Raw genomic sequence first — 14987 nt, 5'->3', positions numbered from 1 at the left:
TAGTCCTTTCTTTGTAACCACAAAACGCAGTCTGCCAGTAAAAGAATATCTTGCTTGCCTACACTGTTAATCTGTAACAAGTTGCTTGGGTATGAATGTACGTGGGTTCTTGGGATAATTTGTTTATCACCTGTAATACGTAAAATATCACATACGGGATATGGAAAACATGCTGGTTTTTACTTGTATTCATTATAATCATTCACTTAAAAAACAGAATGTAATCACATTATAATTTTTATATTGCCTGGAAGATTTTTCTGTGGTATATAAGTTGTAAGGGAAAGAATAAAGATAGAGTTAAAATGAGTTAGAAGGAAAACATCAAGAATGAGAGAATAAAGATAGAGTTAGAAGGAAAACATCAAGAGATACAGAAGGGACATTTCTGGATAGAGATAAGAAAAGAGAATACAGAATCAGAATACAAAAGAAGATAAGGTCTGAAGGAAACCATCAAGAGAGTGTGTGAGTGTTTTTTCCCTTAACCCCCTCAGATGAAAAAGTCATACTACACGCTGACTCTGTGGATTCCCTTTGAGCCCTGCGCTGCTGGAGGCTGGCCCCGCCAGGCAGCAATAAGTTTGAATGGTAGAAAGGCTCTTGATTCCTCAGATATTTGTAACACGGAAGCTTCATTTCAAGGTAGCAATGGTAGTAGCATATGCCTATAATCCCAGCACTTAGAGGATGAAACCAGCGTGGACTACATACTTAGACATTATCTTAAAAAATAAGCATGTATGAGCCTGGCATGGTGGCGCACGCCTTTAATCCCAGGACTCAGGAGGCAGAAGCAGATGGATCTCTGTGAAATTAAGACGTGGTCTACAGAGTGAGTTAGTTCCAGGACAGCCAGTACTGTTACAGAGAAACCCTGTCTTGACAAACCATAAGAGGAAAAAAAATGTGTTAGATAACTCAGTAAGTAAAGAACTTACCATGCAAGTCTGATGACTTGAATTTGATCCCTAGAACCTGCATCAAGGTAGGAGAGAACCAACTCCACAAAGCTGTCTAAGTTCCATATATACGCTATACCCCTGGATAATATCTGCACTTTTTTTTTTCTTTTTGAGACAGTATATATCTGTGTCCTGGCTGTAGACCAGGCTGGCCTTGAATTCACAGAGGTTTGCCTGCCTCTGCCTCCTGAATACTGGGATTAAAGGTGTGCACCACCACTGCCAGGTTTATTTATACAATTTATTCCATTTTTGTGGGTATCTGCCACTATAAATTTTTTTTTTTTTTGAGCTAGGGTCTTGTTTTATAGCCCAGACTGGCTTCTAAGTCACAGCAATCCTCTTGCCTCATTCTTCAGAGTGATGGGATTACAGAGATAGGCCACCATATCATTATCTTAAAGTCTCTTACCAATTGACCCCTGAAAATTCTATACAGGAATATTTCTCTAACCTATAGTAGGTAGAAGTAGTTTCTACTTGCTTAGAAACTTAAAATTCAAAAACATTCATAAGTTTTAAAATACAAATACAGCTGAGTATGGTAAGTATATACCTGTAATCCTAACACACAGAAAGTTACAGCAGCAGAATTCTAGAGCATCTATCTCGAAAGCAAAAATACAAAATTCAAGAACATTTTTTTGGGTTCTAGACAACTTACCTCCTGATCTTGTGTACTATCATGTGTTCTGATTTTTTTCTCATTTGTAACATTATCATCTTCTTGTACCCAGGTTCTTTTTTGGGCACTGCAGATTTCTATTTTGTTTTCAGATGGTAAAATCTCTTTATAGCATGTGTCAGTCAGAGCCTTTTCTTCAATGTCTAGGCTAATAGAGTCTGAGGAAAGAATCTCACCGGGATATATAGGGAGATTTTCCTCATTTATATACTGAGATGGACTCAAGTTCAGTCTGGCTGCAACAGATCCAATGCCTGAATCTTTACTAGAGACTGGCTGAGTTTCTAAGTGATTTAAGTCAGTTGCATCTGCTGGAATCTGCTCCAGGTCATCAACACCAGTGATACTACAATTTCTCTTGTTTGGTAATTTGGGCAAAAAGATGCCCAATGAACATCTTCTTGTTTTGTCTTTGACAACTGCCTTTAGTGGTACAGAGGTAGTTTCAGCTCCATTATGAAGATTTTTACTTTCATCATCTCCACCACCACTGGAACCTAGACTATATATTCCTGTAGCCTGCACTGTACTCATGTTATTATGTGCCTGAATTCCTACTTCAAGTAACTGTTCTGCAGGAGGTAATACATGAACAGTCTGAAAGCCTAAAACCTCCTCAGTTTTTCTATTCAAATTACTCAGACTTGGTTTGACACTACTAAAACATGAAACATTAGATGAAACTATAGAGTCTGATGCTTCTAGAATACAGGTATCACCTTCAGGACCATTCAAATTTTTTGTTCTTGCCATTCCCAATTTAGTATACTCATGAAGTACTTTCTCTTTGGCTTGACAATCAATGAAAACAGTATGGGACTTGGTGACATCCAGATCACCAAGATTATCTACAAACATTACAGTTTTATCCATAGGTATAGTAGTTATTTCATCTGCTGGGTCAGTTTTATGTTCTGAAGCAGTGATTTGACTTCTAGAGATCTCCATGTCCTCTGGCCTGTGTGTAGACAAAACTGGTTTAGAAGTTTCTGCCAATGGCACAAAACTCAAGTCCTGTCCCTCTTCCAGGCTAATTTCATTATTTATTCCCATCACAGAACTCTGAGTGGTATCTCTATTATTTTTATCATTCTCTGGAAACGTAATGGTCTTATTTGTGAGCCTAAGGCTTTTTCTTCTCTGAGTTTTGCCTGACAGAAGCTCATTTTGAAATCCAGGTTTTTGTACATCTTTGGCATTTTTCCAAGCGGCCAATTTAGATGTCTCAGGGTCATCATCAGTGTCTTCTCTAGACCCACTATTAGACCCTTCCTCCACTACTGTTAGCTGGCTACCTTTCGCTGCTGGATGGTTGTTTTCACTATTTTTTGAAATGGAAACAACCTCTTCAGCAAGAGTAGACATCCCTTTTGGCTTTTGTAGGCATTCTTTCTTGGATAATTCAAAGTCAGTTCTGTCTGGAAGCACACCTTTCGCCTCTGCTTGATAGTCAATGAAAACAGTATGGGACTTTGTCATCTCTAGTTCCTCGTGACCTTCTATAGACATCACAGTCTTATCCAGGTGACTAGGAGTTACTTCAGCTGGTGAAATAATTTTACATTCTAAAGCAGTTGTGTGACTTCTAGTGATTTCCATTTCATCCTGTCCACATGCATACAAAATGGTTTTAGAAGTTCCTGCCATAGGTACTAAATGAGACTCATGTTTCTCTAATAAAGATCTATGGTTTATTTTGACCGTATAACTCCTGGTAATATCCATATCATTCTCATTACCCTCTGAAAATAAAATAGTTTTATCAATTTTTAGTCCACCAGCACTTTTTCTTCCACAAATTTCAACATTTTGCTTTTCTTTCAAAAATTCAGATTTCTGTATACTTCTGTCCTTTAACATGTCCTTAACATTAGTTGTTACTACTCTAGTTTTTTCTATAGGAATGCTCACATCTATTTGTCTGTTTACTGTAGTGAGCTGGCTGTTTCTGTGCTCTAAATCAGTCTTCCTTTGTTCTTGTACTTCGGAGGGACCAAATCCAATTACAATAGTGTGGCTCTTGGTTAGATCCATAGTTTGTTCCTCCTCTGAAGAAATTATCATCTTATCATGAAAACAGTCAGGTGTGGGATCACCTAAGTTTTTCCTCTGTGGCTCAATAAGTTTAGAATTTTGGTCCTGTAATGCATGTTCTAGTGCTACTTGTATATCCTGAACTGGACCAGAGGAGGATATATTATGGTTTGTTGTTATATCCTGATTATAGTCAACTGACAGAGGAGACATTTTATTAAGACAAGATGAAATCTTCAAAATTGGATGTTTTTCTTTTCTTTGGATGTCAGTTAGGATATTTTTGGATATAATGCTTGTTTGTTGGAATGGTTGGGTAAGACTTTTGGTCATTTTTCCCCATTCATCTGAAGGGCTTTTGCTGTGAGAGTAAGATTTAGTGACATTCTTTGAGACTAAGTCAAAAGTTGTAGGAATAACTTGACTTCTTAACTTATTTGTATGACTTTCAGTCAATTCCATATCTTCACCTGCTAAGAGTTCAACCCTGTCAGGCAATGACACAGATAAAGGATTTGTCAGACTTTGTTGTAATCTTTCCTTAGATACTTGAGGAACTGTAATATAATTTACATTCATTTTCTCTTCTTCTGACACAGTTGTATGATTTTGGAGCATCATTTCTTTTTTAAATACTGGTATAATTTCTTTTTTAATGTTTTCTTGATCTTGTTTGAATATCTCATTATCTATTACAACTGTGTGGCTCTTGGTAATGTCCATGTTATCCTCTTCTGAATAAATAGTTTTCTCTATGAGTGGGCCAGCATCTGGACTGCTACACACTTTAGAATAATTACCATCAGGCTTCAGCAAATTTTTTTCCTCTCTCATACTTGATAGACACTTAGTCAGTTCCATTGCATCATTGCTACTAGAATAAAAAATTGTCTTATAACCTTGAATAGCTGGACTAGAACAGATAGATTCTGGAGTTCTAGCCAATGTGCTGGCACCTTGATTAGAAGTCTGTATGGCTGTATGAGTTTCTGACTCCATACTCTGGCTTTTGGTAACATGAACTTTATTTTCAAGGTTTGGAAAGGAGTCTTGAAAAGCAGCATTTAGCTTATCCTTAAGGACTGTTTTCTTCTCTGGAGCTTTAGTTTCATCAGCTGTTGTAACATTCATTACGACATTCTGAGTTTCAGTTTCTCTTTCAGATAAATTATTTTCTGATGGCAAAACCTGCATTGTATAGTTAGCTGTCAACTCCATACACTCATTGCTATAAATTTTAGTTTCATCCTTAGATCCTCCTAAGTTGTTCTCCCTGGATGGAGGAATCCAAGTCTGAATACAGGCTGTATGACACTCGGTCAAATTCATCCCATCATCTTGTTCTCTAAAGATTCGTGTCCTATTACTACTATTTTCATCTACATTAAGAGATACATGCATCTGATGTGTAGAAGAAGCACTGTTTGATTCTTTGGAGTGAATAGGTATCTCAGAATTTTCCTTATCAAGAGAAGTACTGTATTTTCCTGTTTTCAATCTTTTTATGAAGTTGTCAGAATTTATCTTTTCTGAGAAAGTATTTTGACCTATGGAAATTGTGGGGCATTCTAATTCCTTTTTAATTCTTGAATTCTCAGCATGACGCTTTAAATTCTCCAGAAAGGATGCAGTATCTATCTTCGTGGAATTTTCACTTTTGGTACAATCTGAAAGGCCTTCGGTAATCATCACAGTGTGACTTGCTGTCAGGTCCATTTGGTTTTCATCTGAAAAAATGACTGTCTGGTCATTTGCATGTTTCCTTTCATGGTTGTAGTCTACAACTGAAAACTATAATGAAAAAGAAAAAGAAAAAATGAGACCAATATAAGGCTTTTTTGTAATTTATTATTTTATTTTTATTATTTTATGTGTATGGGTGTTCTGCCTTCATGTTTGCCTATGTGCCACTTGCATGTCTGGTGCCCATGGAGGCCAGAAGACGATGTCAGATTCCCTGGAACTGGAGTTACACATGGTTGTGAGTTGCCATATGGGTGCTGGGAATCAAATCCAGTTGTCTGGAAGAGCAGCCAGTGATCTTATCAACTGAGCTATTTCTCCAGCTCCAAAAATGTAAGTTTTGAAAAAGGTATTTTATAACATATACTATATAAACACAATTAGTAATAGTTTCAAGCTATATTGGTTTATTTAAATCAATGGTGTATTATATTATATGTAATTTGTTACTACATTTTTTTCCCTAGGGCTAGGGATGTAGTTCAGTTGGTGGAGTGCTTGCTTACTATGAATAAAGCCCTGTGATCAATCCCCAGCACAGCATAGACCAGATATGTTAATCCACACCTATAATCCCAGTACTCAGGAGGTACAAGCAGGAGGATTGGAAGTTCAAGGCAGGTGGGCAGAGTGGTGCACACCTTTGATCTCTGCACTCTGGGAGGCTGAGGTAGGGAATCTCTCTGTGAGTTTAAGACCACTCCAGTCTACATAGTGATCTCCAGGACAGCAAAGCTACACAACACAGTGAGACCCTGTCTCAAACATCAATAACAAAAATGTGCAAGGTTATTCTTGGTTTCATAGTTAAGTTTGAGGCCAGATTGGGTTGAAGACCCTGTTTCAAACATAAATTTTTGGGGGGGAGGTGAGGGGGTGGGGGGTGTTAAAGTCTCTCAGTAAATTACTTTTTGGTAGTTTAGGAAAAATTAAAATTCGAAGTTAATCACATGCCTTCCACACTGACTAAAAAAAAAGAAAAAGCACTGAATATATGAAATGCACCCATAATGAAAATTCTTTATTGAGTAGGTCACTCCAACTCTAAATAAAAAGGCTTAGAAAGGCATAGGTACATAATTCATATTATACTCTGTACTTTGGATGTTTTGTTTTTGAATATACAGTCTCCAATACCTTGTTATTCAAAGTACAGTCTGGGCACCTGCTGCCAGTATCACTTAAGAGGTAGAAATATAGATTCTTGGGGTTGGAAAAATGACTCAGCAATTAGGAGCATTTTCTACTCTTCAGAAGGTTCAGTTTCCAGCATGAAGGTTCATACCAGCAATGGCAGCTATCAACTGTCTCGAACTCCAGTTCCAGGGAATCTGGTGGATTCTGGCTTCTCTGGGCACCAAGCATGCACATGGTGCATACGTACATGAAGCAAAACATTCACACACACATTGTAACAAAATAAATATTTTAAAAAATGAGAAATATAATCTCTGAAGAGTTTACTATTTTCAACCAGACACAAATTCATCTATCTACTTACACACAATGCATACACATATTGTCTGTGTGTATGATGCTGAATATTGAATACAGACCCTTGCACATGCTAGACAAGCTACCACTGAGCTACATCTTCAATCCAAAAAAATCTATATTTTAATAAATTTCTGAGATAGTTCATGTACTCATTAAAGTTTGAGAGATCTTGTTATTATTCAAAATGGATCTAACTGTCATCAACTAATTGGAAATATAGGAAGTTTTTATAGGCTATGATAATTCACTTTGGTAAATTATCTCAAAATTATACATTGCCGTAAGATTTTGTTATTTAACTGTGACATTAAATTATGAAGATACTTGCATGATCTCATACCTCTTTTTGTTGTATCTGGGTCTGAATAGGAGCACAAAGCAATGTGTTCATACCTACGGAGCAAACAGAAAAGAATTACAGTAAGAAAAACATAGTGCCAGGAGTCTGATTTTCTTTTTTAGGACCTTCCTCAGTTAGATGTATTTACTAGTGGCCTGGTTGCTTGTTTGTCAACTTGATACAAGCTAGAGTTACCTGGGAAGAGGAATCTCAGTTGAGAAAATCTAAGTCTATTAAGCAGTTCCTTAATGATTCCTGTGGTAAGGTCCATACACTGTGGGAGGTAGCATTCCTGACCAGGTGCTCCTGCTTTATATAAGAAAGCAGGCTGAGCAAGCCATGTTGAGCAAACCAGTAAGCAACATTCCTCCATGGTCTCTGCTTCAGTTCCTGCCCCCATGTTGTTCCTGTCTTGAGTTCCTGCCCTGACTTCCTATCATAATGGACTACAACTGTAAACAAAAATAAACCCTTTCCTTGACAAATTGTTTTTGGTCATGGTGCTTAACACAGCAATAGAAACGTTACTAAGACAACCAATTACTAAGTTCTTCATAAAGACTTATGAATTAAACATTTTTAAGACTTTGAGCTCATATTTTCCTCCCCCCATCCTCCTTTACCAATGCTGGCAATCAAACCCAGGACCTCACACATGGCAAGCAAGCTTTCCATTACTGAGTTATACTGTGGTCCCTAAAAGCCCTTTTTTAATGACAGAGAACCATGATTATTATATTCATTTTGGAAATAAAATATTTTATATCTGTGTTAGTAATTTTATCTACCTTTTTGGTTTTTTGAGACAGTGTCTATGTAACCTTGGTTGGCCTAGAACTCACTCTGTAGATCAGACTGGCCTCAAACTCAAGAGATCCACCTACCTCTATCTCTCAAACACTAGAATTAAAGGTGTATGCCACCACACCTGGCATTATTTTTATATTTTGTCTCATATATCCCAAGCTGGACTGAAACTTGCTATATAACCAAGGATGACCTTGAAGTTCTGATCCTCCTGCCTCCACCTCCAGGGTGCTAGGATTACAAATGTATACTACATCTGTTTTTCATTAATTTTCTTAAGATTTATTTATTTATTGTGTATGAATGTTTTATCTGCATCAAAGAATCTACATAAAGCAAAAGATTATGATTAAGAGAAGTATTTTGGTCATACTCACCAGTAATTGCACAAAAATTATCATCTGAATTCTTATTCCTAAAAAAAAAAATGTGATTATGAAGAATCACACAGCTGAAGGAGTAAGGAAAATAGCCAGGCTAATCACACCACTTGAACACTACATAGTGAGTTCCAGGACAGAGTTATACACAATGAGATCCTGTCTCAAAACAAAACAAAAAGACTAAGGAAGATAAAAGGTTTTCACAGGGTAACTAGTAGAAAATTAGAGACCCTTACTTGAATGGTCTAAATAGTGTGTTAAACTAAGAACACCATAAAAACATGCTTTAATATATGGTGATTTTTTTTTTCTTTTTTTGAGACAGGGTCTAATAGCCATGGCAGTCCTGGAACTTACTATGTAGACCAGGCTGGCCTTAAACTCACAGAGATCTACCTGCTCTGCCTCTTGGGTGCTGGGGAATAAAGGTGTGCTTTCTTTTCTTTCTTCCCTTTCTTTCTTTCTTTCTTTCTTTCTTTCTTTCTTTCTTTCTTTCTTTCTCTTTAATTTATTTATTTATATTTTAGGTATGAGTGTTCTGCATATATACCTGCATGTCAGAAGAGGGCATCAGATCCAATTATAGATGGTTGTGAGCACCCATGTGGGTGCTGGGAACTGAACTCAGGTCCTCTGGAAAAGCAGCCAGTGCTCTTAACTGCTGAGATTTCTCCAGCCCCCACAGGCATTTTTTTTTAAAGACCTGTAAATCAATTCATTTTCTAAAACCTGAACACTAAAAAAAGTAAAGAAAAAAGAACCCAAGTATCTACAGTAAAAAGCTGACTATATACTATTAGATAATCTAATTTACGTTGTTTTTCAGAAAAGCTAAAGATCAAGACATAAAGATCACTTCTGCAAGAACACTCAAAATAACTGACTGTGGGAAATGGATCATCCAAAGAAGAAAATAATTGTTTACTTTTCATGTTTTGTTCTTCACTACTTCAAAACCATGGCTATTATTAATTTGATGCACTTCAAACAACTTTAATTTTAGAATCTTAATAGGTGGGGTAGAGACACAGCTTAGCAGTCAACAGGACCTTCCAGAGGACCAGGGTTCGATTCCCAGTACCCACATGGCAGCTTACAACTGTCTATAACTCCAGTTCCAGGGGACCTGATGCCCTCTCTGGCCTCTGTGGGCACTGCATACACATGGTGCATAAACATGTATTGAATATATGCACACACAAGCAAAAATATAAACACATATGTACATGTTGTTCTAGTTGAGCACTTACATGAAAAATTATAATTTATTTAATCAGCCTTTATGCCATCATAAAGGATCTTTATGCCATTTTCATGATCCTTCATATCTTCAAAGCTTTGGTGAATAATCTTACGTAGTCATCATTTAAAACATTTATAAGTAGATTGGTGAACTAAATTCCCACACATGAAAGTTATACTAGGTGATGAATTTAAGAATTTATATATGAAAATGGAGTTTGTTATCACTACTAAAACTATATGCTTATTTTTCAGATATAGTAATACATATACTAAATTCTACAGTTTGTATTTTGAATTAATGCTAAGTGTTTCCTAATGGAAAGGATGCTAAAATAAAAATATTTAAACTTCCATTTAATAGGAATAAATAACCATTTAAACATAATCAGTGCATGCCCCTTACTTACTGTAGAGTCAGCACATTTTTTCTGGATTCTGTCTCTAAAAATAAAATAAAAAATTAAAGTTAGCCGGGCGGTGGTGGCGCACGCCTTTAATCCCAGCACTCGGGAGGCAGAGCCAGGAGGATCTCTGTGAGTTCGAGGCCAGCCTGGGCTACCAAGTGAGTTCCAGGAGAGGCGCAAAGCTACACAGAGAAACCCTGTCTCGAAAAAAAACCAAAAAGAAAAAAAATTAAAGTTGTTCAAAGATGCTTGATCAAGTATTAGAAAAGCTATATAAGGATGTTAACAGCAAAATTTTAAAAAGAACTTATTATTTAACCTTTCTGTCTCCCTGACTAGACATATACTTCATTTCTTTTTTTCTTCATTTTTTTTTTTTTTTTTTTTTGGAAGGGTCAATTTGCTATATATAGCTCAGGCTGGTGTTGAACTTATCTTTCTGCCCCAGCCCAAGAATGCTGGGATTACAGATGTGAGCCCCCACATTTGGCAAAGAATATACTTTGTGTGTGTGTTATACATAGATGTTTATGTGGGTGTGCACACATATACAATGCACATGTGTGGGCAGGAATGTGTAAGCCAAGGGTCAATGCTGTGTGACGTTCTCTATCACTTTCCACCTTATTTTTTGAAACAGTATCTTTCACTTAACCTGAAGCTCACTGATTTGGTGAGCGGTTTGCCAATGAGTTTCAGGAATCCTCCTGTCTTAGCCTCCTCAGTGCTAAAATTAAAGGCATATTAGAGTTTGAATGACTGATGTTTTCCATATTCTTGGGCATTTGAACACTTGGACCCTAGCTGGTGGCAATGTTTGATAGGTTTAGGAAGTGTGGCCTGCTAGAGGAAGTATGTCTCTAGCGGCAGGCTTTCCAAGTGTAAAAGAGGCTCATCTGCTGTCAGTTTCTTCTCTCTACTTCATGTCTGAAGTGCAAGATGTAAGCTCTCAGCTCACTACTCCAGCTACCATGCCTGTCACTTTCCTGCCATGACAGACTCATCCCTCTGGAACCATAACCCCAAATAAACTATTTCTTCTATAAACTGCCTTGGTCATGGTGCTTTATCACAGCAAGAGAAAAGTAACTAATACAAGGTATGTACTACCACACCTGGCTCCTGCACACTTCATCACAATAGCCTACACTTGGCTTTGAAATGGGTACTAGAGATCATGCAGGTATGACAATCATCTTACCTATCCCTTAGGATACATTATTTGAATAGTAAGACAGGGCTGGCAAAATGACTCAGCAGGTGAAGGCATTTGCTGCCAAGCATGACCCAAATTCAACCCCAGGAGACCATGTGGTGGAAAGAAAACAGAATCTTGACTGTCTCTTGACATCCACACATCTTATGATGTATGCATGTTACACACACACACACACACACACACACACACACACACACACTCTCTCTCTCTCTCTCTCTCTCTCTCTCTCTCTCTCTCTCTCTCTCTCTCTCTCTCTCTCTTTCTCAGTGCGTGCACCCAGACAGATGTGAAGTTAAAAGTACATAACCACAGAAAAATTGTAAACAAAACAGATTACAGGAACTGCAATTACATATTTACCTGCAATTTCTGAATTTCTCTCTGTTTTCATATGAGACTCCGTCTGGAATACTCTAGAAGTGAAAAAAATAAAGACTACTGAAAAGCTTCTTTTTTAAAAATTTTACTAGTTTTATTATTCATTTGAGAAGTACTTTTTGTTAGTGTGCAAATTTGCTTTTCACTCTAAAAAAACGGTAAAATTTTCTAATTATATGTATACCAAAGAATTGCTTTATTTTAGTTATCTATCTATCTATCTATCTATCTATCTATCTATCTATCTATCTATCTATCTATCTAGGGATGGGCTTTTACTATGTAGCTCTAACTAGCCTAACCTGTAACTCCCTATATAGAACAGGCTGAGTCCGGGTGTAGTGGCATATAACTTTAATCCCAGCACAACAGAAACTGAGGTAGAGAATCTCTCAGTTCGAGAGCAGGCTAGTCTCCAAGCAATAATATACTCCAGATTCAGGGGGTCCAGCACCCTCTTCTGGCCTCTGGAAGAGTAGCCACCTCAGGTCCCAGCAGCCATGACAAACCCTGTGTATTTCCTCAAACCATAAAAAAAACCAAACTCAAGAACAAAACTGTTCAAACTTTATTTAAATGATATTCCAATAGCACTTAGCCAGCAATATAGTACCTCCAATGAGCTGACACTAATTCCTGTCTTTGGTCTCTAAGAACAATGATGTTTGTATATAAGTAGCTTTTTGTGAATTTCCCACTGCCCCTCCAAATCTATCCCCCAAAACTTGTGGGGGTTTAGTTTTTGTCTTTTTGAAATGAGATCTTGCTGATTTGTCTATATTAATCTTAAACTCTTAGTCTCAAGTAAGTTTTTCTATCGCTGTGTGCCAAGTAGCTGGTACTCAAGGTCTGCCAAAGATAAAAAGTAAGTTCAAAATAAGCCAGGGCAAACCATCTTTAAAAAAAAAAAAAAAAAAAAAAAAAAAAAACCCAAACAACAACAATAAAAAACCACCAATAACCACAAAAAAATATGGACTTTAAAAAGTTTGGAGAAATATAAATATGGAATGAGAAAGAACGTTGATCAAACCAAAGAACTTTGCCAAGATTTCTAAACATGAAACAATATTGCCTCTTCCTAAAATGTTTAATCTAGTTACTTCACAAAAGGCTAATATGAGGTAGTCTAAGGTAAACAGAAAATAAAATTTTAAGAATTTGGCATTTACAGAAAAGAGCTATTTTTGAAATAACCTCTACTCCACAGGAATTTCTCACAAATAGCTGAGTTGAGAACATTTCAATTCATTCAATGTTGAATGAAAAAAAACAGAATCTAGAGTTATATATGGTATCTCACACTGGAAGTCAGTATTAGAGCTGGGCAGTGGTGGCGGATGCCTTTGACCCCAATATTCAGAGTCAGCGGCAGGCATATCTCTGTGAGTTCAAGGCTAGCCTAGTCTACAGAGTGAGTTCCAGGAGAGCCAGGGCTACACAGAGAAACCCTGTCTTGAAAAACCAAAAACCAAAAAAAAAGAAAAAGAAAAGAAAAGGTGGAATACAGGAGTTCAAGGCCAGCCTAGTCTACACAAGATCCTATCTCAAAAAACAAACAAAAAACAACAATAAACAAACAGAAGCACAGTCTACAAAAGGAACCGTAAGATTAAGAGAAAAGCATAATTCATTAAAAAAAAAAAGATAAATATTCCCAATGGACAACCTTTAATCCCAGTACTCCTGAGGCAGAGGCAAGCAGATCATGTGAGTTCGAGGCCAGTCTGGTCTACAAAAGGGAATTCCAGGACAGTAAGAGCTGTTACACTGTTGGAGCCCATATAGGCTTCCTAGTGGCTTTACCCAGCAGAACTGCATACGAGGATGATTTGATCACTGGCCTGAGTACCAGGCGTTTGTAAAGGTCTACGCTTGGCTGTAACTAGCAAGGGGGAGGTCCTTTGCCCCACCCCTTGGCATTGTTAGAAATAGCCCTTTGGAATAAAGTTCTGGGCCCACAGATAAGGATCCAGGCTCACCCGAGGCTATCCTGTGTTTTCTCTCTGTGTCTCTCCCCTCTCCCCTCTAAGTCTCTTATCCTTCATTCCTCAAGAGTCCCTGGGGTAAATAAATGTGGGAGCTGGTCTCCCACATTACACAGAGAAACCCTGTCTTGAAAAAACAAAAAAGGAAAAGAAAAAGAAAAAATATTACCTAGAACTACACACCAAAGCAGTTGAAAATTGTATATATAGTTTGTTATGGATTTCAAAACATAAAGCAATTACTTCTATGAAAGAACACAAAGAAATACACTAGAAACAAAGGAAGTTAAGATAGCAAAAATGAAATTCATGATACAGAAGAAAATAATAAAACCACACAATTAGGACACAACTGGGAAACAGTACAATTAGTCTACAAAGGTAATAAGTTTATCCTATATTTCTAATTTTTAAACCTAGTTTTTTATGGTGTATGAATGTTTTGTCTGCAGGTATTTCATACACCACATGTGTGCCTGGTACTCATGGAGGCAAAAAGAGGACATCAGATCTCCTAGAACTGGAACTATACACAATTATGAGCAGCCATATGGGTGCTGGGCATGGGACCTGAGTCTTCTGGAAGGACAACCAACCAGTGCTCTTAACTGTGGAGCTATCACTCCAGCCTCGACATTTCTAATTTTTTAAAAAACATTTTTTTTTCAGAGCTGAGGACCGAACCCAGGGCCCTGAGCTAAATCCCCAACCCCTTAAAAAACATTTTAAAAAATTTTTATTTTGTATGCATTGGTGTTTTACCTGCATGTATGTCTGAGTGAGGGTGCAGATCATATGAACTGGTGTTGCAGACAGTTGTGAGCTGCCATGTGTGTGCTAGGAATTGAACCTGTGTCCTCTAAGAACAATGAGTGCTCACAACTCCTGAGCTATCTCTCCAGACCCAGTATTCTAATTTTTAAATTTCTTCCTCTACTTTTGTTGGTGAAAACCTCTAATACAATGTTAAATAGCAGTTACCACCGTTTTGTTATTGCTTTTAAAGAATTATTCTGCTCAGCTGGGCGGTGGTGGCGCACGCCTTTAGTCCCAGCACTCGGGAGGCAGAGGCAGGCGGATCTTTGTGAGTTTGAGGCTAGCCTGGTCTACAGAACGAGATCCAGGAAAGGCACAAAGCTACACAGAGAAACCCTGTCTCGGAAAAAAAAAAAAAAAGGAATTATTCTGCTTCTCGTATAAAGATAATGCTGGCTGTAAAATACTTTACATTGGATTGGATTGTTTTATATTGTATACAAATTATATATATTGAAATTGATATTGTTAGAAAATGTTATA

General features: G+C 37.3%; 1 protein-coding gene across 1 annotated transcript in view; it reads right to left on the bottom strand.

Annotated features, from left to right (window-relative positions):
• Positions 1 to 14987, bottom strand: part of Knl1 (kinetochore scaffold 1) — a 68928-nt gene that overhangs the window by 37459 nt on the left and 16482 nt on the right. Inside the window, exons 6-10 of the mRNA XM_052725207.1 lie at positions 11683 to 11735; positions 10107 to 10140; positions 8449 to 8486; positions 7265 to 7317; positions 1630 to 5475 (exon numbers count right to left, since the gene is read on the bottom strand). Of these exons, the coding sequence (XP_052581167.1) occupies positions 1630 to 5475; positions 7265 to 7317; positions 8449 to 8486; positions 10107 to 10140; positions 11683 to 11735 (4024 nt within the window). The remainder of the gene's footprint in view (positions 1 to 1629; positions 5476 to 7264; positions 7318 to 8448; positions 8487 to 10106; positions 10141 to 11682; positions 11736 to 14987) is intronic.

This window comes from Peromyscus californicus, unplaced genomic scaffold, assembly GCF_007827085.1.
Source record: "Peromyscus californicus insignis strain IS unplaced genomic scaffold, ASM782708v3 Scaffold_7__1_contigs__length_154581171, whole genome shotgun sequence".
Lineage (NCBI taxonomy): Eukaryota > Metazoa > Chordata > Mammalia > Rodentia > Cricetidae > Peromyscus > Peromyscus californicus.
This window is presented reverse-complemented; position numbering and strand designations above follow the sequence as displayed.